General features: G+C 41.6%; 1 protein-coding gene across 1 annotated transcript; it reads right to left on the bottom strand.

Moving 5' to 3' along the window:
- Nucleotides 1–8,775: 8,775 nt before the first annotated feature.
- On the bottom strand, nucleotides 8,776–25,826 carry XPNPEP3 (X-prolyl aminopeptidase 3). The gene is made up of 10 exons (XM_041481489.1): nucleotides 25,680–25,826; nucleotides 24,064–24,180; nucleotides 21,189–21,596; nucleotides 19,261–19,463; nucleotides 18,407–18,469; nucleotides 16,955–17,068; nucleotides 14,577–14,662; nucleotides 13,902–14,085; nucleotides 12,339–12,459; nucleotides 8,776–11,543 (listed from the first exon to the last, which is right to left on the bottom strand). The coding sequence occupies exons 1-10, from the start codon at nucleotides 25,738–25,740 to the stop codon at nucleotides 11,377–11,379; spliced, it is 1,524 nt and encodes a 507-aa protein (XP_041337423.1). The 5' UTR covers nucleotides 25,741–25,826; the 3' UTR covers nucleotides 8,776–11,376.
- Between the last annotated feature and the right edge of the window lie 207 nt (nucleotides 25,827–26,033).

Raw genomic sequence — 26,033 nt, 5'->3', positions numbered from 1 at the left:
CATGAAATTTCAAAATGTGGATATGCTTTTGAAATCATGATCATTAAAAGTGTCTTGGGGTGAATCTAGGTAGATATGATCTTAAAAAAAAAATTAGAGAAATAACAGCATGAAAGAATCACTTATGTCAGGAGCCTATTTCACTAACAGGTGCAGATATCCATCATAAATTAAGCCTCATTTGTGCTGAGTGGTTGAATTGCTGAGGAATCACTTTATTGGTATGTGAAACATTTACTATGTATAGCTGGACAGATTCCGAGGAATTCTGATGAAACACATTAATGCACAAGAGAGAACATCCTTTCCTCATAAGACTTGTGAAATCATAAGATTTGCTCCTCTCAGTATCTTATAAAGCTATCTGAATTGTCTACAGACATGTAACAAGAATAACCATTAAGAAGGTCTTTTTAGATAGAAAATGTTTTCTCTCTGTTCAAGAGAGCCGATGCTATAGACATTAGCATCCAAAATAAAACACACTTTTATTTAAATTACATTTTTCTTCACCCTGTGTAGAAATTGCCTTTTTCTTACAGAAAGGTGAGAAACCACATGTTGCTTTAAACAATTTCTGATGCCCAAAAGAGAAGAGTGATACTGGGATCACTTCAAAAAGCACATTAAGTTAGAAGTCAATTACTAACATTTGGCTGGGAATTATTTGCATGTGTTCTTTGAATAAGGAGCACTATTTACTAAAATAATTTATTTAGACAATTCAGCTGTGGATTTCTATATCTGTGGAAAAACCAAAATAAAAAATAATGGTACAAAGGTAGACGAGACTTCCATTTGTCATCTAAAAATTCTGGGTTTCCATCTGTAATATGAGATCTGGGTTTGCTATCTAGAATAATTGACCTTCATGACAAATACAAGCAATTTAAGTTCTTTGAGTGTTACAATAGGCAAGGAAGAAAAAGGACACCAATAGCAGGTTTACACAGACAAGAAAAGTTTCAAACAAGGGTAGGCCACGTTCCTTGCAGCTGAGGAGTCACATAAAAAACCCAACCAAAATTAGACAGCAGTAAGAGCCAGTATGAACTCTGCTATATTAAAAACTAATAATGAGAGCCATGAAACTCAAGAGTTTCATGGGCAGCCTATAAAAGGTATAAAAAAGCTTACACCAGGGAACTCCATAGAAACCATCCCTCTGCAAATTCAAAAGTATATGAAAAAAACATCAAATTATTTCCAGGACAAGAAATCATACATGCATACAAATTTGCAAAGTTAATTTTTTTTCTCTCTCTTCATGAGAGAGACATACCACCAAGGTACCATACCACCAAGGTATGCATGTAATTTTCAAAGATATTGTGGCAGTATTTTGCATGCTTTATTCATATTACATGGAAAAGACTAGGTGTGCAAAGCAGAGTACATATCTGTGTGCTGGCTTTGAATTTACATTGGGGACATTTCAACTTCTGATTGGTCAGGGAAAGAGTATATTAAAAGGCAACAAATTTTTATTATTTTTTATTATTACTTTTTAATTTACTGTGACGCACAGAAAACAGATGGAAAGCTGTCAAATCTTCCTTTTTCCGCCAAGAAAACATATAACAAATGGATGAAGTGTTTCTCCATAATCACAGCATGCTTTAGGCTAAACCCATTGTACTAGTTTACTTTAACTAAAATTGCAGAATAAATGAAGAAAGCATCTTTTTATTGTAACATTGAGCATTTTAATTAGAAAGGGAATTGTGGCTTCTGCCATTAGCAGTAGTACATTCATAGAGACGTGCAAGAAGGACCTTGCATTCTCACAGAATGGACATTTCCTTCTGCCCCACATACAAAAGCTCATAGGGAGCCTGTTGCCCATTACACCCTACCAGCACAGTCACAGCCATCCTCACATGGAGAGTGATCCTTCCAGTAAAGGGGCACCCAGATCAGCTGGAAGAAATTTTTTCCATTATTTGAATGCATCATTAATTCTTAATGTTTCAAATACTCATTGGAGTATGACAGAGAACATCAGTCATTTCCATCAAGACTGGAATTCATGGGAGCAAAAGTCCTTTACTAACAACTAAAACATTGCTGGGATAACACTGGAAACACTTGTTCCTATTTCCACAGGCTCAGCAATACTTCAGCTGGTCTTTTTATGAAGACCAGCTGAGAGTATGATACATACTAGCAGCCTGTACAGAATCACATTGGAACATGCCAGTTCAAGACTAGTCTAACCTCAGCTCTTTACTTGGGAGATTTTACACCTGGGAGCAGTGAAAAGGATGCTTTTAAGTCATTATATATTAAACAGCTACAAAATTAATTGCAATTCATATTGTTAAATTTTCCTGATCAGTTATCTTCTGCCTAAAATGTTACTCTTTTTAAAAATGTGTTTATTGCATAAAAAATGTAGACATAAAGAATCTACTTCTTCCTTGCCCAGATTTTTATAATAAAAAATGTTTTTAATCTTCTAGTTTATGTAACTATTTCAAAGTTAGTGGAAGAGGATATGATATCTGCAACAAGTATAAATTTCAATAATGCTTCTATTTTGTGGTAAAAGAATACTTTATTGAAAAAATAACACACTTAGTAAAGAAGCTAAGGGAAATAGTTTTTCCTTGATGCTGATGACCTCTAAAACTTCCTGAAATGGATTAAATATTATCATCAGTCCAGCCACCTCCAGATAAAATGAAATAATGATTTGTGTGCAAGCAGGTTACAAGAGACTGACTGGAAGAGCCTGAAAAGAGAGCACAATAATAATGACATGACTGGCTTGAGAAGATAGAGAAAGTAATAATTCCAAACAAGCAATAGGAATTATCCATCACTGAGTGCTCAGTTTGCAATTGCTCTGTGATTTAGGTACTTCTCTTGAATTAATTACTGAAGAAAGGAATGTAAGGATGTATCTGCTTCCTCCTGTTTGAATTGAAAAGGGAAGTGTGCAGAAAAGCACATGGTGTGTGTACATAGGCTCACAACCCTTCTCCTTCAGGTGTGGAATAATGTTTCACAGAGACATCCTGCTGGTTAGTGCCTGGGGTTGGGACAAGATGCCCACATCAGATCTTCCCCAAAAATTTTTCCAGGGCAAATCCAGGTTATGGGTCCTGTAAAAAGTCATCCCTCCTTTTAACTACATTCAGTAGCATTCACATCTTCCAGCATACAATCTAGAGCAAGCTTTCCAATGGAAATGTTCTGAAAATACCAGGTGACAGGATGAAAACATCTCTGCCAAGTAAATATCTCTTATCTGTTAAATCTACTACTGTAGCCAGATCAATGCAAGTATACCAAGTGGCACGGGGAAAAGTTGGAGGTACACAAAGTTTGTATTGTGCCTGTTAGATTTCAAATGTAAAGCAAGAGCAACAAAAAATGAGGATTTTAAGGAAAGGCCTTTGCCATTGAGGTGGTTAAAGTGATCAAAAGTAACAGAACATGAAAAAGGATGGGCCTTTCCTGAAACACCAGATCCTGAATGCAGAATGTCACCCAAAAGGCAACATCGATTCACAGGATTACTTGGTTCTCTCCTTTCTACTTACCCTTCAGGTTGGAGTTTTATTTCACTTTGTGTTGGCATGAGTAGTCTGCAACCAAAGCCAGATGGTTCAGGGAATAAAGGGAATACTTAGATAATGTCTGGACAATGCTTGTGTCTTGTACAGTTGCTTATTTTAAGGGAACAAACATGATGGCAAAAAGAGGGGCAGGCAGGGCAGATCCCAGTGTAGCATGGATCCAGGTCCAGAGGATTCACTTTGCAGCCCCTTTTGTATCATTACACTTAATTTTTTAAACATACCAAGATTATGTTGTAAGGGAAAAAAATAAAAAGGAGATGGCACTATTTACCTCAAGACTTGATTTTTTTTTTCGTGTTTGTACACATCCAATATCTTTTCTACCAGAGGAGAGAATCATGCAACACATATGTCTCTTCACTGCTCATTTTCTTTCTTTCCTCTCTGGTTCTTTCTTCTTCTTGCTAAACTGTGAATAGCCCTGTTGTGCAACTCTGTGGACTCAGAAATGTGAATGAATTTCACAGTTGTAGACGTTTTCACATAAGTACAGTCACAGTTCCACTTTCAAGGCTACACTGAACCCAGAGCAGGTTCATTAAACATATAAAGCTGCTCCTCATCCCCCTATAATGCCTGTTCAGGAAAAAAAGTGCATAAATTTTGATGATGGGGTGGTTAACAGCAGGAGCAGATGACTGAAAGAAGCCATTCTCCACCTTATCCTTCTCCCTCCACAAGCCTTCTGACCAAGGCTTGATGCCTTACTGAGGGATCTGTTGCTGTCACACACAAACTACCAGGCTCAGCACTAAACTGAGGAGGTGAAATGCAATGGCTGTAATAGAAAGGTGCTCAAAGTACTTGATGAAAGATCTCCCTCCTACCCTTTCATTCAGGGTATTAACAGAATATAGGCAATATTCTAGAGGATTTCAACTCAGTCTTCTATTAGCTTATGAATCATTAAAAAATTGAGTCCTTCAGAAATGTGGCATTTGGTGCAATTCTTGTCTCAAATGAGCTTAGAGAAACAGTTTATCAGTCTCCCAATTTATGAGTAAAATTTAATAAAATTTCAAAGAGTTGCACACTAGAGGAAAATAGCTTTTATGTCTAATTGCTGAGATTAATTTACAGTTATCAGTTATTAGGAATTTAAATTTGTACTACAATCCTAATTTCCATTAATTGTTATACTTGTTCAATTTGATATACCTAAAAACCTAAGTTAGTATGGTACATTTGAGTTCAAAACTCACACAGTTTTAAGCTGCAAGAGTAATAATCACATCTTTCAGATTGCACATTCTCACCTTTTTTTGCAAAGGCACTCCTCAGGTGAGAATCACAGAATGCTGTCTCCCAAAAATGCCTCATACTGCAGGGAAATTATATTATAAAAGTGAAAAAAAAATCCCTGAAGATGGAAGCAAAGGTAAGGCTTCAGTTACAGCAGTAACTTACAGTAAAATACATTAGAGATGATGCACTTATTCAAACATGGAGAATTATAAACCTTGGAACTTCTAGGGTAAAATTAAATGTAACAAGAAATCCAAACAAAGCACAAAAAATGAAGAGTCAAATATCTAAGCAATCTTAATTACAGTTTGAGAAAACATCTTTTAAATCTCTAACTAGCTAGAAGTCACAACATTTTTTTGCTTAATGTGTAATGTTTGTGTATAGATAATAGTACACTTGCACATGTGAAGATGAATGATACCTTTCTACTTCATGGTGTGCAACTGAAAGTTCATGAGAAACCTCTCTCTGTTCTGCAGGGAAGACCAAAAAAACACAACAAGCCCTTAAAAATTTCTTAATCATCTCCAAGTCCACAAATGTAGAACTATCTCAGTACAAACTGCATGGTTTTGCTTGGTTACAGTCACCACAGTAACACCCATGTAGCTGTTAAATGGCTCATCTTCTGGAAAAAAAGAAGAGGATAAAGCATAAATTAGGAAGCAATATACATACCAGACACTACAATGCATCACAGGAGCGTCAGTGGCACCATATGCAGTCTGACAATTGGTCAGTGCTACAAGCACACCAGAAGCTACAGCTTCTGGCTCCAGGCTGGTACCTCTGCAAATCCAGAGGGGGAAGAGTTAGAAGGACATTTGGAGATTAAAGCCTCTGTGACAGGAGCAGGTGCATGGGGATGTGAGGACATTCCTGAGCTGTCAGTAGGGCCATGCCTCTCTGTCCTGCTGAGGACAGGGAGACACGAGCAATTGGGCTGATGGACCAAGGGCACAGCTTGTGAGGAGCCAGCCAGCCCCGGCTCCACGGCAGAACTGTGGATTTCATATCAAACCTTGTCTATCCAAGAAACAATGTTAAAATTGTTAAGCAGATCCTGATGACGTGTTAGGACAACAGCACAGAAATGCCACCACAAACTTCGCAGAGGCCACCCTATAGAAATGGTCATTCTGCCAAGAGGTAGTAAGGAAGGATGTTCATAGGTAATACCAGGAACATCAGATCTTGTAGACTGGAACAAGACTTGTAGAGAAAGCTCAAACCCAACCCCCTGCTGTGCCATTAGCAGTCGTGCTTTCTCTGAATGACTCGAATAATTTGCTGGGTGCTCATGGTGGAGATGTAATACTATTAATTACAGAGGCCATGGTTGTAGCTCCCGTAGGCAAAACAGATGTTGTATGTTACACTCTCTGTGCACATTAGACTGAAAGAGCAAAGCACATTATCCTCAAACTTAAAGCACTACCTGAGTAAAATATTCACATGATAAGAGTTTACCTGACTTCTGCTGACTATTTCCTGGTACAAGAGTCAGATCATATAATCTGAACTTGGATCAGTGGCCAATCCTATTTTGCATTAATATCCTAAAGGCACATAGAGACAGAAGCTGGGAAGAAAAAGAAGCTGAGCCTCTTTCCCTCTCACAAAATATTGTTCATATTGGCCTTGTTTACTCACAAAAAAAAGACTGCGGTGAGCTATTTCCCTGGAAAGAACTGCATTTATAAAAATTTTCACTGGAATGCCAACAACTCCTAGTTGAACCACAGGCTGAGAGTTCTCAGCCTGTGCTGCCATGATATTTCTGCCTAAATTATGAAAAACTGAGATTCCTTTAAAAAGCCACAGGCTCTTTATGGTCTTGGGAGGAAAAAACCCAATACAGAGCTTTAACCACTGGCAGTTCTGCCCCCCCCAGCATGTCTGAGACCAGCATCTGCAAAAAGTTCCCAAACAAAGACTGCACATTGCTCCTGCCGTGCTACTTGTTTCCCCAGCATCCTGTGGAAGGAATATATTGAAGCCTGTAGTAGATGTTCTCACTTCTGGGTCTAGAAGCAGCTTGCTTATTAACTTTTTCTTTGTTCAAAAATCTCATTGTCAGACTTACCCAGACAGGATTTTTTTTCCCCCTTTGCCATTGTTAATGGATAACTCTGTCATGGCTGTTAAAATGGCATACGTGATATGAGTCAGCAAGTGAAGGTACCACACACATGGAGGAGCTGGAAATTGTTCCTTGTTCCTTTCTGGCCGTCTTCTGAACAGCCTGGTTAGCCAAATATTGGGTGGTGCTTCAGAGAAACAACCAGGTAGGCTGAGGCAATAAGCTGTCCCAGGAAGATAGGGGTTCATTGCTCCACTTGCTGCTAGGGAAGAAGGCTCAAAGCTGCCAGGCAGTTAGGGCAGCAAGACAACTGAGAAGGAGAAAGGAGCTGAAATTGAGTGTCATTGAGCCCATGGTGCCTCACTGTCTGTTTCAATTATAAATATTGCTTTAAAATGTAATTTATTGTTGTATCTCTTAAATACAGTGAATTTTATAGACCCAGTCCTAGAGCCAGCACTGTGACAGTGTCCAAAGGATGATTATGTCAGTGCAGAGTTTTGCTATCCAATTACATAAAGTATTAAATATCACAATTAAAACATTTTTGTCATTTATCTCATACAGATTTTTTTTTTTTTTTTTAAGTTTAACCCTAACTCTTTTCACCTTATTGTAATTCTCCTCGGAGTAATTACTCAATTTCCACAGCAATAATTTGGATAGCATAAGAGCATGTAACCTTAGCCTTCCTCCCTCCATCATTATGGAAAATTTTGCCTAGAAACATACTTTTTTCCCTTCCCATTATTTGAGATATGACACATAATCAATAACCTGAAACTGCATAAAACTTTCTCATATGATAATTCTATTGATTTTTAAAAGAAATAATTAAACTAACTGTTAAGACCAAGTTCATCAATACAATCTGACTCTTTTGTTCCTCCCTACTGAGTAGGACAAATCAATCAGGGTTATGAAACAGCATAACCAGTTTTCTGGAGCTATTGCACCATTCTGACAACATACTGAATAGCCAGTTTATGCCCCGTTGTTCTCTCCTTGCTCTCCCATCCCCCTGGCACCCATCCCTGCAGCTCTAAATCACAACCTTCTCCTGATTCCTCTCTTATTGCATTGTACAGTCCCAAAACTCTCCATCTCCATTCTCTTTACTGGGCTACCTCAGTTTGCTACTTCCTACACCATGCTCCTTCGCAAAATAATGAATGCCATTTTAGGAAAGACATACTGTATTTTTCCACACAGAGGTAGAATGCCAAATTGTGTTAAATGTCAAATTTCGTTCCACTTCAGTGACAGAAGCAAATCTGCAAATTGGTACTTCTGCTCAGACTGTATTTAACAACAGGACTTTGCTAGTTCTCTGCAACGCAAAGCAGTCCCCTGGTAGAAGGTGAAGTGGGAAAGCCAAAAGCCTCTCAGGGTGCCTCTGGAAGCAAAGCAGCTCCTCCATGGGGATGGCTGGCTCTCGTTTTTTCTCATACTCTGATGTCCTTAAGACCTGCACCACATGAAATCAAATCTCTCCCCACATGAACTTGTGTATAACTCAATTTCTCTTTCACTTCCCAAGATCCCACTAACGCCCTCATCAAGCAGCTGTCGACTTGTGCCACCACTGAGAGCTGCTCCTGCACCCAAGTGGCTGCAGTGAGGAATCTCTTCTGTGGCAGAAGCAGACAGTCTGGCAGGATGGGATCAGCGCCAGGGGAGGTACGCCACAGGTATGTGCCATGCCGGCAGCAAGAGAACCAAGCTCTTTAGGGTTTCTTGATGAGGGTTGTATAAAATGTTCAAGGATTTGGTTGTTTGCAAGGGATACTGCAGCATGTGTGTAGGTCACAGATTATTTATCTCTGCAACAAGTGAGAAAAAGCCTTCAAAAATTGAGGTTCATAGGATGCAGATTTAATACCTTCTGCGAAATGCACCATTTACATGGAACAAGAGATTCAAACCAGCAGCAGTTTATGCTGAAAAAATGGCTGAACACAGTGGAAGAATTACAGAATATACATGGCCTAAATCAGACACAGTCAGCAGCCATAGCAGATCCATTATTTTCCAATCAGCAGTCACAAACACTTCTTTCCTAACAGAAACATTCATCCACAGCATTCCTAAGATCTACTGGTGTTTACAAGTTGCAGGATTTTCCTGACAGAAGTAGGAATTAGCATGTGCCTACATTTGACAATGTTATTTCAAGTCCAAGACAGGTCACACACAATTAATGAATCTTCCTGAAAAATAATGCTGTTTTTGGAGGTGCATGTATTTATTCAACAGCATGCAACTTGATGGCCTGAGAAATAACTTTCTACAAATTGATTTATTTTAAAAATAATTTGTATATGCATTTTAAAGGCTTATTTACATTAAGTACCATTATTAACTCTGTTAGATGTATGGGTGGATGTGCAGTTCAGCTCACACACGTATCTCTTTGATTAATGTTATTTTAAGCCGCTTCCATAGTTCCAAAATCTCCAAGATTTGGCCCATTTGATATGGCTCTAACAGGTGTAATTGGAAGAAATGTATTAGAGATCACAACAATGTCAAAAGTACTCATCAGGTCTGTGTTCATACTTCGGCAATCTCCCTTCAAACATTTTAGGCTGTAGCTATCACTGCAACACAGGAGTATTTAACAAGCACTGCCATCAGAGATTAGCAGATTCCCTTAAATATGTGAAACTTGATACACTAAACCCTGCAAAAGCATTTTTTGGTCACGTTTAGAAAATAAAATTATGGCATGCCTTGGCTGCCTTTCAGGTGCCAAAATTCAAACCCCAGTGCATGCACTCAGCTCACATTGAATGCAATGAGAGATGCAAGACCCTGTCCACTTGGCCTTCACTAAGTGAAACACAGAAAAAAAAAAAAAAAAACCAAAAAAAAAGGGGGGAAAAAAGGGAAAAAAATGCAGATTTTGCTAGAGATTACACAACAGAGGCAGAGGTCAAACTCCAGAACCCTGACCACCTCCACCACACGCTTCTGGCTACATTCATTCTGGGGAATTAGGCCAAACTGGGGATGAGGCAGTGACGCTGATAAGAAAAGTAAAATGGATTAGGAAGCAGTGACATAGTGGAAATAGACAATCCAGGAAGAGAAGAGAAAGAAAATTTAGAGTAACAGATGAAGTGCACTGAAAGCTACCATAAGAAAAGAAGTAAGGTGGTGCAACAGCAAGTGTAAATAACAGGAGATGCTCTGATGAGAGGCATTTTTCACACATGTTAAATAGCTGATTGTCTAAGTATTTTCAGTAAATACACAGATGCTGTGCTTGCCTCTAGTAGGTGTATTTACTATGGCATACAATGGCCTGGATGGTAGGCTGATGTTCAAGGTAGAAAGCTCTTCTCTTTACTCGTCATCCAGCCCCAGTAACATTTGCAGCTGCTTCAAAAATACTATCAGAGCACTTTGGGAAAAACCCAAAGGTCAGCTCTTATCATGCCCTCAGAGTCCAGAAAAGAAGAACTACTTTTAATTCCAATTAATTCCATATAAAAGCCATGTAAAGACTTGACACTCACCATAGGGCAGACTCTTCAAAAGTGCACTGCTGAAGTTGCTGGCACTTACAGCACACAGCAAGCAGAGGCTAGAAAGGTGCTGTGACTGTCCCAGAACTGGACACCTCACATCTGAGTGACAACCAACAGCTCACCAGTGGAGTCCAGCATAATCAACATGGCTCTGCTTCTTAGGGTAGAGAGGGATTCAGAGCAGGAAAAAGGAATGGACCTTTGGGACAATAGGAAGGGAATGTGGAAGACAGCAAGAATGTCTAACCTTTTGAGCCCTATTTGTACTTTTTGAAATTACCAAGCACTCCAATAAACTGAAAGACAAGGTGTTTTTCCCTGCTGCAGGCCTATTTTGCATATGTCTGAACAAGGCCTAAACACATCCTTATCTTTAAAATACTAAAAGAATTCTCCACTGGCTTCACATACAACCACCTCTCCACCAAACCCACCTCCCTAATGACCAGACTCTCTCCTTACATGGTTCTATAAAATTCAAGCTGACACTTTCTCATCCAAAACCAGCATTTATAAAAGCATCATTTTAAAAATCTGACTGTTGTGAAACTGCTGCTAAGGGAGAAAAACGGGGGCCTTGGCCTCAGCTGTTGCACCTATGCATCTGGTGGCACTGACAAAATTCAACCTCTCGAAGGGCCCCAGAACACATGGATCCACACAGCAGAGGGATGAATCCACTCCCACATCATACAACAATTCCACATCAGCACAAATCAGAAGAAAACTGCACACAGAAAAGGTTACTTTGTTTTTTCATCCCTCAGTACTCAAGCCTTTTACATTTCACTGCCCAGTCCCAGTCTTGGAAACAGCCATCAACTGTCCATGCCTTCCATCACTTGACAACTACAGCCAGCTAAGGGATCTGCATCCCTGCGGGGCTGTGTCTCCCAAGGAGGATGAAACAGGCAGGGAAGGGGCATCATGAGCTGCGACCACATATCTGCTCAATGTGGTAGATGTCCTTGGGACAGTCAGCAGATAAGACAAGAGGTGCATCCTCTGTTATCACAACATCATCCTCAATGCGCACACCAATGCCACGAAACCTCTCCGGAGCACTCGCATCATCCTCAGGGATATAAATGCCTGAAAGAAGAAAGGGAATTAAAACACACAACACTCTCCAGAACACTACCTTTCCCTCGCTGCACCACCAGGAGAGTGGGGTTGGACTTTCAGCAACATAACGTGTGTGATCCTGAGAATTTTTAATATGGCAAGTTACTCTCTTTCCTCTTACTCATGGCTGTTGGTGGGCAAAGAAAGGAAAGTGTCCCTCTGTGCCTACAGATATCAGCACGTTAATAAAAACTTCCATAGCTACACCTGGCCTTTTCACACTTCTTGCTCTCGGTGTTACATTCACAATGATGACTTTAAAAATGTTCTGAATAGAGAGAGAGAAGAGACAAGCATTAAATATAAGTTTCCAGCTGACAGCTCCAAATCTAGTGACAAGGAGAAAGAAAGATTCCTCACAGTATGCCTAATTTGCAAAGCTAAGTTGTGAATCCCTGCAATTGCAGACTGTAATGCTTGAGACACTACCAGTGACTGGTAGAAGTTCAGTGGCAGGAACACAAACAAGTGAATCGACCCTGATTTCTGCACTGCAGCTCACCTATGCTGCACAGCCTGAGCTCTACACTACTCTGCCTCCCACTACATGTTACTTTGGCTATGTTTGGGAAGGAAATAGGGTTTTCTAATACTGTAATGACTTTGGGAGAGGAATAACTTAAGGCTTTCCAGTACTGCTACAGTTTCCAGCTTCACCAGAAAGGATCTGAATGCTTTGGTCTGCAGGACCAGCTAATGATTGAAAGGCAATACTGTCGCCCTCAGCGTTGCATGTTTTTGTCCACCACTGACTGCTTTTACCTGGTTCAATTGTTATCACCATGCCTGGCTGGAACGGGAGCGATCGGGATATATCTGGGGTATCATGAACATCCATGCCCAAGTAATGTCCCACATGATGAGGGCAGTATTTTCGAACAGCCTAAGAGAACACAGAATAAGTGTCACAGAGGCAGTTAAACACAGCCCAACTTGCTCCAATACAAAAGATAGGGAAAAGAGACAGAATAGTTATGTACTTAACTAGCAGTCTTACTGCCACGTCTAGGCCACCAGGGCCTGCCTTCCACTTACAAGAACTGGATGGCCCCTAAAACCCACCAGTACCAGGTGCCTCTTATGAGCACATTGCAGACTGACTTTCCCCTGCGCTGAAAAGAACAGCCCAAACCCATCACCATCCTAGCACGGTGTCAATTTTCAATCACTGAGCTTTGCTGTCCAACCCTTCCCATCCCTTAAACATCCAAGCCCTGCACGACTCCCATCAGCAGACCTTCACAACGGACAGCAGCGAGCACAGCTGCTCTGGGCTCTGAAAGTGGTCTGCTGTGCACAACAGAGCGAACGCTGTGCCGATTTTATTCGGTACATACAGCATGATTTTAATCCACCTCTACAAGGCACGGACACCGCCATCCTCATCTCCCTCCCTCTAAAGCGGGAATCGGCGAGAACTCCTCCCTGCTCCACGCTCCTCCTTCCCAGGGGACTGAGCTGCAGGCGCCGCTCCCGTCTGGCTGTGCTTCCACCTGCCGGAAGGATCCGGCACCACACGCTCCGTCCGGGGCTGCCATGGCACCGGCACCGCGCACAGCTAAACCCGGCAGGGACCTGTCCGCCTGCCAAAAGCCGTCCTGCCGTCACCTGGTTCCGCCATCTTTGCGGTATTGGCATCAGCAGTCGTGCAGCTCTGCAGTGAGAGCGACTGGATAAACTCCTCTCACTGAAACCCAAGCCTATTTATCTGCAATTTTAGCTCTAAGGCAGACCAGTTTCCCAGTCTTGTTCACTAGGTAGCTCTGTGAGTCCCAGTACTGACACAAAATGGTGCAAAAGGGGCAGCAGGTGGAATGACTGAGAACAGGCTGCACCTTTTGGTGGCACTGCAGATTTATGTGATGTTAAACAGACCACAAAAGTACAAATAACTGCCTGCAGTCAAGCCTGGACCCAGAATCTTGTGTTAGTACCCATAGTTCCCTTCAGACTGTGCTCTAAAGCTGTTTCTGTGCTGGCAAGTGCAGAGCAACGGGAATGGATCTGCAGAGTGAAACAGCAAGAGCCAAGGAACAAATATTCACAGTATGTGCATATAAGACTGGGGATTACTTCAAACCAAATTGTGCACCAAATGGTTGAATCACATCTTGAAGTTTAGCCCTGCCTCAGAGAAATTAATTCCTGTGCTGAGACCAGCCCACAACATGAATTAAAGCATCCTGTAAGCAGCAGAGACATCCTGAAACCACATTCCTGACCCAAATTAAAGCCCTAAAACTACCCAAGGATAAAACAGTCAAGATTAATAGGAGTAAACTAGAGTAAACAGGGGTAAACGAGAGTAAAAAAAAATTGAAGTACCTTGAAGAAATGGCTGTCAGTGATGCTGCTCTCCAGGACACCCAAGTCTTTCAGTTTCTGTCCAATAAGGCTCAGCATGAGGCTGTAGATATTTTCCAGACTCATGCCAGGGGAGCAGAGGCTCAAGCAGGACTTCTGGATATCCAGGACAGCTTGATACAGTTCTGCTTGGGGTTTGGTGAACCTGAAGGCCATTGAGTAAAGGAATATTACACAACTAAATCTCTGTTTCCAAGAGAAAGAGGTTCTGTCCCCAGAACCTATTCTAGGTACAGATTCAGTTCAAGGACGGAGCAGGGGAAAAGCAGAAAGCAAAGCAACTGTCTCCTTGTATGAAAGGCCACACCAGCAAATTCCCAGCTGGCAGAGCTATGTACACATCAACTGAAACTCCTGTTTTCTTACACACAACTGGAGTCAGCTACAGCTGAATGTACAAAAGCCCTCTCTGCACGTTAAGAATGCTGTAATAGCTGAAAATAGCAATAATCACATATATTCATGAAGTAATTAATGAGGCAGTGGGGAATACAGCTGAACAGTTACTTCATATAATTTGATTACTCTGAAGCAGCACAGAATGGAACATGGTAAAACTATGATTAAACACACACTCAATCCATCAATTATTTAAGAACTTATCAAAATTCTTCAAGAAAACTTACTGCAGCATACCTTCCATTGACAGGCCAGGTACGTGTGATGTCACTCACATAGCAGGAAAATTCACATCCACCATCTAGCAAGACCAGTTCACCATCCTGGAGAATAACAGGAAAGAATGCTCCGTGGGTCAGTCCAGCTATTAACTGATTTTTCTGTCTGACAGCAGGAAAGGAGATTATGCTTCTGTTTTCACAATGCAGCTGCAGAAAAGTGAATTCCTTTTGCAGAGTAATACCCCAGGTACCATAGTTTATAAATAGGCTATTCCAGTTGGACTATTGCTCTGCAAGGTAGTCTCTGACTGTTATGTTTATATACTGTCTGAACTTTTAAGATGAAGATTTTGGAGTAAAGAAAAGGCATTTGCCTTGAACTATTCTGTTGTCTGAGACATGTCCTATTCACACCTAGATTGCTTACTCCAGCAAATTATGCCTATGACTCCTTTCACTAGAAGTTCTCAGCTATAATGACTGAGATAGAGGGGGCTTGCAACAAAAGCACAGGATCACCAACAACTACAAATTTACCCTTGTCATAGGATATGAAGACCCAGCAAAATCACTTTGTATCACAAAATCTGGCAGTGTATCACTGCTGTAAATGCACTGGTGAATAGCTCGTACAACCTTCCCTTTCTCTTCTAGGACTTTCTTGACCATTTCAACATATCTTTCTGGATCTACCTGGTGATGAAGAAAAATTTTTTGGAGATGTGAATCTCCAATTCACTTCAGTAAAGCTGTTCCATATCAATGACTACATATCTCCAAAAAGTCACACAGAAGAAAGACAAAGGGCCAGGAACAAAACCACTGCCTTGCTTTCCCTCATTAAAGGGACTAACAACAAATAGAGCAGTAAGATGTTAAAAAAGTTTGGAGTAAATTCTCTATAGATTTACACTACATGTAGAGATTCATTCCACAGATCCATGACTGTGCCAGCAGACATGATATGGAACGACCAGGCATAACTGCAGCATGCTAAGGGAAAGATTAAAGCAGCAAAATTTCACTGCTAGTGCTACTTCCAGTACTAGCTGCTATCATTCTGTACAGTTAAGTGACACAAACAGACACACAGCAGAAAAACCAGCAGTGAGCAGACCTCACTATCCCACTGAATAGACAGGCCATTAACTATCCATTTATATTGTACTTTTAAACTTTTTCAGAATAGCTGGCTGAATTCTTTAAGGCAAATCTGAAATTACAGCACCTGCCATCTTCCAAGCAGTTAAACAAGCTAAGTAACAATTTACTGACGAAGGGAATTCTGCCTGTGGTTTGATTGTCCAGTAAATGCCTTATGCTGTGCCTGTCCTCTTTCTTTAAAGCAGAGCCCTCTAAGGAAAAGACTGAATGAAACATTCAGATACCTCCCAAATTAGACACTTTGTTAGCCTATTTGGAAACAAGATCTGTAGGAAGCAGCACACAAAGGAAGAGTCAAGTTTATGGGTTTAATCTTCTGCTTAATAGTTTTGAAAAAAAACAAGTGGCAGTCATTTAGCTGAACAACTTTAACAGAAGCAACTGTAGTTACAGCAGCACGCCTGACCTTGGATGACAGAACGACAAAGGAAGCTTCTTCCTGCCAAAAGCAGCCTGTCATATTATTTGTACATTTGTCTCTGCAGATCATTTCAAGGTCTGCTAGTGTCCCAGCTTCAAGAAAAGACAATGCTAGTGGGAAAGTTTCATTCTGCATTAAGACAGAGGAAAAATATGCTCCTCTGAAAAGTAAATAGTGAGCAGAGCAGTGAGGGAATACTGCCCCTGAAAATACTTATCTGAATCTAAAGACTATGGTCAGGAAAGCTGGAGAGGGTTCAATTCAATGAGAATCTTCAAGTTAAGACAAAACACATTACTCTACCACCTCTTGACATCTAACACTGATCTGTTCCCTACTTGTTCCCCTTCCCTGCTTTGCTGGGCTACATGGAATCAAAACGCTTTTCAGCTTCAGCAGAGCAGGAATGCACTTTGCCCTTATATTGCAAAGCAAGGCCAAGGAATGCAAGTGACAGCAGAAGATCCCCCTGGGGCCTTTGCCCTGCCTGCGACAGTGGCTCCCCTATTTTGTGAGGCCCCCAGCACTGCAAGCTGCTGTGAGAGCAGACGTGTTCACTAAATTATCTGCAACTTTGTTTGCAAGTCCTTGCACTGTTCAGAAAATACTGCAGCAAGAACTGAGAGGAAAGGAAGACAAGTTGAATGTGCCATTGACAGTAAAATTAACCAAGGCATATATCCCTTGCTCACTTAAAAAAATATGTAATTAAGTGCTTTGATCTGTTCAGTCAAAACAAGCAGCAGCTAGGGAACGTGTATTTGTATCACAGCACTACATTTCAAGTTACTGCACAGCACAAGGGTTACCTTGATGAGCTGATTATTCTTCACATAGTGCAAAGTATTTGATCTGTTGCCACCAGCAACAACAGGGGGGTATGCCAAGATGTCAGCACCACGAGCCCGGCACTCAAATTCAAACTAGAGTAACAATACAGAGAAGAGGAAACCATTAATGCTGATTCAGGTGATTAACTGCCCTAGAACCATAATAATTCTTGTCCTACAACTGTCTTCTTGATTTGTACAATACAAAGTAAAACTGGAAAGTGAGTTGACTAAATGAAAGCAGTCTTAAATATTTTTCAAGGACTCTGGAGAAAAAAAAATGCAGAACCATCCAATTTTTCAAGAATTTTTCAAGTCTTTACCAGATCTCCAGGAAGCTCTTTCTGGACAAGCTGTTCAATACTGTCACTACAACAACAACATTCACTACATTGGCATATATCCAGGTGAGGATTTGTTCTTATTTAAAGTAATTCCGTTATTTGCCATACAACTTTGTGAATTTTGAAAGATCCTCTATGTCAGCATGACAACAGTCATGGTTTGCTTCTGTCTTTCAAAATTGCAAAGTACCAGCATATTTACAGCAGTTATCTATTTCTCATGACTGTTAAACTAAGGTTTAAAAGCATGCACTACCTTGATGTCTGAGGGGACAGAAGAAAAAAGCACCATAAGCCTCAAGATCTTTACCTTTCTTGAATGATGAAGCTAATGAAAGCATGGAAATGAAGAATCTATAAAGACCCTCAACATGTTAATAGCACGTCTACCAAAATCACAGGGGACAGAACACTCCAGGATGCCTACATGGAGCACAGGTTTTACGATCCTGGTCTGGACTGAAAAACTGACCTGTAAAATACACTGTGATTAAAGTAGTTTTTTCAACTCAGTACTGCCAGTGCCATGTCAGCACAGGCCCATCTATGTAGTAACAGAGGGTCAAATCCTGCTGATGTTTCTCAAACAGGCATCTCACTGCAATTCCTTACAAAGTTCCTTACCAAATGTGCATGACAGTTATTCCTTATTTTGTAACTGAGAGGCATCTAAACTGCTTCAAGATGGCTGTGGTAATCTGATGTAGTAAGAGGCTAGAGGCAAGAGAAGCAGGCTTTACAAACAGGTGTTATAACTACTTAAATTTTGTGCAACAGACCTGTATTATAGAATAAGGTGAAAACTTTACCTCCAATTGTTTAGCAGGTTTTGCATTTCAATACAGTACAAAAAGACATCAACAGAGAGAAACTTAGACAAATGCTACACTCCTTAAATAAGGGTACAAGAAGTACAGCTGAAGAATTCCTCACACTGACTCTTCTGCATGTCCAAGGAACCACAAGGGTTGGGTGAATAAATGTGCTACAGTGGGAGACGTGATAAAGAGATCTGACATTTCTGGTTTCCTGGAAGGATAACCAACATCCAACCCTTCTATCTCACTTCCAGCTACAGAGTACTCACCTTTGCATACAGAAAGGCTTCATCCACGGGGGATTTACTGGCAAACATTGTCTCTGTGAAAGCCTATGAAAATGAAGGGACTTTCAGTTAGCAAAGGAGCCTGAACTGGTGGTTTTTTTTCACCTGCTGTTTCTTGAGGAACGCCCAAAATCAGCTGGCCCAGAACCAGAGGGTTTCACCAATTTCTTTGGTGAAAGTGCTGTCAAGACTAGAACCAGTTAAGATTTATTCCCTATGAAACTGTATTTAGGGGATGACTGACTCTAGTTTTTGGAAAAAAAGAAAGGATTAGATGATTGAGGCTGATCCTATGGTTTGGCATTTTAAAAGTTCTCACCTGTGGATTCCCTCAGGTATAATAGGATTGCCTTACGCAGCTTTTCCTTCAGAGGAGAACAACCTGTGTCTCTCTTTTCTACTTTGCTATCTGTAAGATTTGTTTAAAAGTGGCCAATGAATTCAAAAGTTACTTGAGGGTGAAGGGGCAATGCAGAAACTTACACAGGAAACGTCTTCACAAAAATCCTGTTTCCTCAAAATAAAAATAATAGATGGGAAAGAAAATTATTTTGGAAAGCAGAGAGGAAGCTGGGAAGACAGTGAAAAGGCTAGCCTTTGCTTTTAAACACAGTCTAACAGCTGCTGGCTTTTCTTCACTAGAGTTATGCTAATTGAGAACATCTGGTAGTCCAAGCAGTCTCCCAGTTTCCCCTTGTCCTGTGGAGGAAGCCAAGCCCAGCCAGTGGTTGAGACAGAACAGTTTGGTGACAGATTAGACCAAAGCTCTCCTTCCAACTCGTGTCACCTCATCAAAGGAATGCACTGTTCATTAGGAGAGCACAGGACCCCATTACCTCTGCTGTCACCCGGCCAGCTACCTTCATCCTCTCAATCTCTGCAGGGGATTTGATCAGCCGCAGGTTCTGCACGAGATGTCGAACGGCCTGGATGCGGTTTTTGCTGCGAGCTTTTACCTCAGCCAGGGGCTGCATGTAGTCAGAGTGCAGCTCTGCATGCACTGGTTTTCTCAAGTCGTACCAAACCATGTTGGACTCGCCTGGAATACAAAACAAAGTTGACACAGACTAAAATAAGTGCAGAAATGTTCTCCCCACACTAAACTAACTCACTCCTAAAACTAGATCTGTTACTGTATTTGAGAAAAATAATTTTCTCTGAATCTACATTGACAGACTATATAGACACTTTCACTGTCACAGAATACCAGCAATCTCTTCTAAATTTGGAAGACTACCAATTCATAGCACATAGATTGGACAAATCCCCACTTCTGGGCAAATATTGGGGTTTACAACCATCACTGAATATATGCATCTGGCTCAGATCCATTCAGAGTTCATGTGTCAAAGTTGCACTTGTGTAAGCCAAACAGCCATCACATCACAGTGCACCTTCTGAATCGTTCTCCCCTTCAGCCTGTCCACACTGACCATGGAAAGTAATTCACCTTTTTGCATGGAATCAGGATCATTATCAAGAACAGCTTAGGACACTTGGGGAAACAACTGCTCATTTCAGCCATTCAAAGATGAGTTTACTGAGAACAGATACACTCACAGTGGAAATTTATTCAGAACGTCAGTTAACACAAACATTCTCCTCACGGGAACATCTTAAATGCAAATGAGTAGAAAGGCCATGATGAGTCACTGCTGATGTCCACCAAGGCCCTCCTTCTTTGGTGAAAGTAACCATTAGCAGGTGCTTACAAAAAGTGTCTAAGAAACTGGGCATTCATTAAAGAGTATTGCCCTTAGCTGATTTACTGCTTTTCTTGGACTTCTCCCCCACAGAATTACAAACTTCTGACTCCATTTTAATTTTGATATTCCAAACTTCCATTAATTATCTACAGCTTAAGAGGTGCCAAATCATGCCATGTGATAATTTCATCCAGTGTTCCCTTTGTTTTTAAATTAAGAAAATCAGCAATTAATCAATCACAGACATCCTCTGTGCTTTCCCCAACTATACACATCTCATACTTTGTCATGTTTTCTCTTTTGCAAGCTGAGTTGTTCAGCCTGTATCTCACACACATTTCATGCTTTCTTTGATCATTCTTTGCCCTGTGACTTACCCATTTTCAAGACATCCTTTTCTGAAACAAAACAACTGATTCCAAGACGGTATTTAATACTCCAGAAGTCTCTCCCTCTAGTTGTGTGACCCCTCCAAAGTCACACTTGCCCTTACTATATTGTCATGAGCCTTCTTCAGCTTTGTTTATAATGCATTTAGTTCCTCCTGGATTATAAGTATCGAGGCTACATGGTGATGGGAGATGCAAAAGAATATTTCTAAAGGACAGCAATGTTTGTACTTCATGGGCAAGTCATCATCTTGCTAAATGTGAGTGGACTAACAAGCTCCCTGTGTGGATCGTTCTCCAAGTCTACTATGAATAAAAAGTGTTCAAGTTTCCTATACGTCATCTGGTTCTGACTCTGTCAGCAAACAGGTATTACTAAAACAGGAACATGGTCTTACTTATCCTGCTCCTTAATATTTCAGAGATATGCAGACTGGCATTCACACGGATACACAAGAAAGACAGAAATTTTCAAAACTACATATCCATATCTTTGAGGTGGCCCTCAAAGAGCTAACATGAACTTCCAACTGCCTTTGCCACAGCCATACTCCTTGCCCCTCCCCAAGTCCATTTTAGTTTCAAAGTGATGTTGCAGAACACCTCCCAAACCTGAACCATTCAGACTCTGCAAACCACATCCCCATCTCATTCCCTATTTTTTGTTACCTTTCAGCTTGGCCACCAAGTGCCTGAACTCCTCAATGGTGTAAGCTTCATCTACTCCTGTGAGAGCAATTGCCCCATCTGGGCCTGACCTGGGCCCATCCCACAGCTCTCGATTTGGATCCCTCCGGGGCACAAAAAGTATGGATTTGTGAGACGGAAGTGCTTTGCCAGGAATGCTCTGCAGCACCAGGATGCTGTCAGGCTCCTGAAAGCCACAGAGGTACAGGAAATTAGTGTCCTGGTGGAAAATATAGGGGATGTCATTGCTCATGTAGTATGTGGGGTTGGACAGCAGAATCACTGTGTGGTCCAAACCATCCCAGCCTTGGGCTTCCTTCTGGATCAACACCATCAGTTTGTGTCGGCGAAGAGCATATTCCACCTGTGACAATCCTGGGGTTACCTCTCCTGTGAACACAAAACAAATCAGATGGAGAAATTCAAGGCACTAAGGGTATTTTACTAGTCACAGGCCTGATTCTTGCCTGCTCCCTGATGCCTTACAAGTGCATGCCTTCTTTGTAACCTCACACATGCCTTTCCCTTGCTCCTCTTCAGCTTCCATCCCTACAGCACATGCTCATTTAGGCTGCTTCTCCATCATGCAAAGACAGACATTGGTTTTAACCAATTGGATGTGTGTTACATATTTCTGTGCAAAGGTAGAAATCACAAAACCTGGTAGATTTAAACAAACATCCAAATGTTTGCAGAGAATGTGAAAAAAAAAAAAAAGGGGGGAAGGGGCAAGGCAAACTGAACTTTGACTCCTAAAAACTGATGGGTTTTACAGCACGGACATTGAACAGAAGTTTGCCTCCTGAGGTTGAGCATTAATTTCCTCAGATAAAGCTAGAATGTTTGTTCAATTACACACTAAGTCAACTCATAAAGTGACCATTTCTAAACCACAAAGGGCAGATTGAGTGTCAGAGATTCTAGGAGATCAGGCAGAAGTGCAGAGGTTGCAGAGTCTAACCAGTCACAAGATTCCAAGCAGAAACAAAGCACGGACTGCAGGCTGCCATCAGACTCCTGTTAAGGGAAGGGATCTTCTCCAGGGCATACGTAGCTTTTGTCAATATTTAACAATTCAAATTTTTCTGAAGTTAAAATACTGTATTTCTAATACCACTAAGCAAATGATCTCTCAGATGAAGGTACTCTTTCAACTGCTCCAGCCCCAAAAGACATGAAGTACAGCAATCAAGATACTCACCAAAACAGGACTGAAGTTCAAAGGACAACCAGCAACAGCTGAAGTATGTATTTTTAAAATTGTGAGACTCCCTAATTATGATCTAAATTAATATAAGAGCCTTAATCAGTATCTTTGGCTAATACCCTACCTTAACATACATTGAATTTTGATACCGTTTGTTAAACTTTCCACTTTCATAATCTTTTCTTCCTCTTTCATGTATTACACAGTGGCAATTCTAGAACAAAAACTGACATTTGACTTATACTGCAAGTGGATTCTTGCATGAGTGCAGTGGGAGGGGGAAGTTCTATTTGCATTAATTTTTACACCTTTTCAATTATAGCCTCAATACCTATTATATGTAAGTCTTTAAAAAGAACCAAACCAACCCAGAAAACCCACCACAATTATTTTACTCTGTGAATGACAGGGAACACAGAAACTGTTTTAATGCAATCTGGCCTCATAATTCCACAGTGTTATACTGCAAATTTCCTATGTTCCATTGCATTCCAGTCAGCTTTTTAACTGCCACAGTCCAGTGAATTTCAGAAGCTGCAATGGGGTGAAACATGGGGATCCCAGCTGGCTTCCAACTGTGAGGCCTGGAAATTCTCTTTGCATTAAAGGCATTTGCTTTTTAAAACAATAATTGCAATAAAACAATGTCATATTATTTTAAGGAAACCACTTCTACTTTATTAAATGGAAAAATACTTTGGACTGGTAGAATTCACTTCCAGTGCTTTGGCTGCACTTTAAGCAGTCAGCCTCGTTTATTGTGAGCTGGGAATGAGTGTCCTAAGCAACCTAATCTAATGCTGAAGTTAGCCCAGCCTTGAGCACAGGGGGAAGCTGTTAACTGTGAGGTTCCTTCTGACCTGATTTATTCTACAATTAACTACAGGTGTATATATATAGACACATATATATATATATACACACACACACAGAGTCATCTGTTCTCCCTTTATACCCACCTGTGGAAGAACACAATGTTTTCCTAGACATGTTTCTCAATATATTTTGTTTGTTTGCAATTTTTTGTTTGGTTGTTTTTTAGATTTAATTGTGATCTTGTGCCTACATCCTCATTTTCAGGAATCTCAAAAAAATGCACAAACTCAGCTTGCATCACCACTGTCTAATTTCATAGTCACAAACTTCTTTTTCTCCTTCTCCTCATATTGAATACTCCTCTGAACAGGGCACATTCTTTAGACAAGTGCTGTCCATTTATCAATGTCCCTCCCCAACCACCTTTGTTGAACTGCACCTTTGTTTTGTGACTCACAAGACACGGCATATGAACCATTCTGACAGTTCAGCTTGCACAAAAGACTCCCTCTTAATAAAAAAACACATTTATTTGCAGGACAAGTCCACAGAATGCCACTGCCAGAAAAAGTCTGCAGCACCCAAGTAAACAACCCTGAGAACATCATGAGAAAAAAGAAAGAAGCTATGAAAGCCATCACTTGTGAAGCCTATTTTTGGAATCAGTATCATCTCAGACAAGGAAATTAGCTACTAAATATAATTACTGGCTAATGAAGGGAGTCATAAACACCCTAAACCACAGACAACTCTATGATGCAGCAAATCAACACACTCAGAAAAATGGAGACAAGAAAACATCAATGACTGGCTCATGCAGGGCACAAACCTCACCTGGTTTGAGCAGATGTGGGTGTGTGAAGGGGCTGGGCTGGCCCAAATACCGGCTTGGAATCTTCTTCTGCTGGGCAGGCTGGATGGAAAATCTTCGGAGAGCACATGACTTGCAAACTAGAGGAAAAGAAATGCACCATGTCAAGGTAAAAAAAACCCCAATCTTTCCAGTTAGGAAACTGCAGAACTGTGGTCTAGTCATCAGACTCTTAGCAGCATTCCTTCACTTATATGACATAAATATCCCTCCTTAACTTCTCCATTTGCTGTGCATCACCATAGTTCATGAAACAATGTGCACACAACTCAACTGACAATCAAATATTCAAGGAACAGATAGAAATAAACAATCTATGCTAAACCTGACAATCCAGCAACAAAACCCAGGAAGCTCCATTGGTTTGCACATCCCAATTCATACAAATGGTGTTCACAAGGCACTAGCACTCTCCTTGCTTCCCTCAAACACCACAGGGCTCCAGGCACCACACCTGTATATTGTCTCTTCTCTACCATGTCTTCAAAAAATTTCTCTCACCTGGAACAATTACACAGTTTTCAAGGCTTTTCCAGTTCTGTTTTTTTGCTAATAATGCTGCAAAGAATCCATCAAATAACACAAGTTTATACAGGAATTTGATTTTCTTTTCCTGTCTGGAGGACACCCGAGCATCCCTGTTTGTGTATCGACCTTCCATGGTAACAGCACTGCCAAACTCTACAGTTATGAATCCCACTTCCAAACCCACACACAGCCAAAGCGAGTGAGTTTTAAAGACAACTACAAGTATGCATTTGTGAGCTGGGAACAGGCATGATAAGACAAATTCTGAAATGAAAAATGAATTGTCAGAAATTTTAGAGTTCCCAGTCACAGCCTTCTGCAGCTGAAGAAGTGCTTGTGCCTGAATACAAATCATCCAGACCTGTAGGAAGGAGGGTAGTCAGAAGGTAAACACCTATTTGATGTTTTGGAAAGGGGTTCCTCTTTATGTTACTTACCACATGCCTACTAGAAAACCAATTTGTGCTGCCATTCTTAGAACAAATACTTGTAACCCTTCACCAGCATAAGCAAGGATAACACAAGAAAACATCTGCCTTTCAGGGCTGAGCCTCCGGGCCTTACAGCAAAACATACAGAGCGTGGATTTGCTGTGGGAGCCAGCAGGATTAGCCTCTAACTGAAGATCAATTATGCACGACAAGCGATAGTCATAACATGAAGCGTTCATTATGTGATGCTTGACTGGAGACCCGGGCGGTGAAATGTAACTGTAGGCTTTTTTTGTCGTCTAGTTTAAAATTGGTGTTTCTACTGTTATTCTCCACATACGCAGCAGACAAACAGGACAGCTCGCAACCAGACCTACACAGCCGGCATTAAATAAAGCAACACCTTGAAGGCAGCGAGGAGCTTTCTACCGTTGCTTTATTATTCAAGTTACTGCCTGTTCTTCCCTAGGATTCAGCCCTGACCGGGGCTGCCACTGCGCCGCCGGGGAGAGCCGCTTTCCCGCGACCCGAGAAGCGAAAGCGGGGCCGTAAGCTGCGGCAGCGGGTGTCGCCACGGGAGCGGGGCGGTGCAGGGGTGTGGGGGAGGAGGGGTGTCTGACCTGCGGCGCCGCGCCAGCCCCGGGCCGCCAGGACAAGCGCCTGCTGCGGGAGGCGCGACATGGCGGGGCCGCACGGCGCATGCCCGGGCCTCTCTGCGCCGCGGCGCCGCGCGCTGACACCATCGCCGCGCGCGGCCCGCCGCCAATGAGCGGCGCCGCGCCGGCGCAGGAGGGCCCGGAGGCCGCCTGGCTCGCCCGCCAGGGGGAGCCCGCGCCACGGCGGGGCCGGGCGGCAGCAGCAACAGGAGCGCGACTGGCAGGCCACGGCTGCCGCTTCCAGAACGTTTCCCCCGCCACGCCGGGGCGGCCCGCCGCAATGACTTGCGTGGGCTGGGTCGGGGCCTCGGGATGGGA

The sequence above is a fragment of the Pyrgilauda ruficollis genome, unplaced genomic scaffold (genome assembly GCF_017590135.1).
Source record: "Pyrgilauda ruficollis isolate IOZ18807 unplaced genomic scaffold, ASM1759013v1 scaffold56, whole genome shotgun sequence".
NCBI lineage: Eukaryota > Metazoa > Chordata > Aves > Passeriformes > Passeridae > Pyrgilauda > Pyrgilauda ruficollis.
The sequence above is the reverse complement of the archived record's forward strand: the minus strand, read 5'-3'. Positions and strand labels throughout refer to the sequence as shown.

Coding starts and splice junctions, on each gene's coding strand:
- XPNPEP3 (XM_041481489.1), bottom strand. CDS start 25,740: ATGTCGCGCCTCCCGCAGCAGGCGCTTGTCCTGGCGGCCCGGGGCTGG. Junction 14,086..14,576: donor ACCTGGCCTGTCAATGGAAG/GTATGCTGCAGT, acceptor AATGGCCTTCAG/GTTCACCAAACCCCAAGCAG. Junction 11,544..12,338: donor GGTGATAACAATTGAACCAG/GTAAAAGCAGTC, acceptor TTCTTCTTTCAG/GCATTTATATCCCTGAGGAT.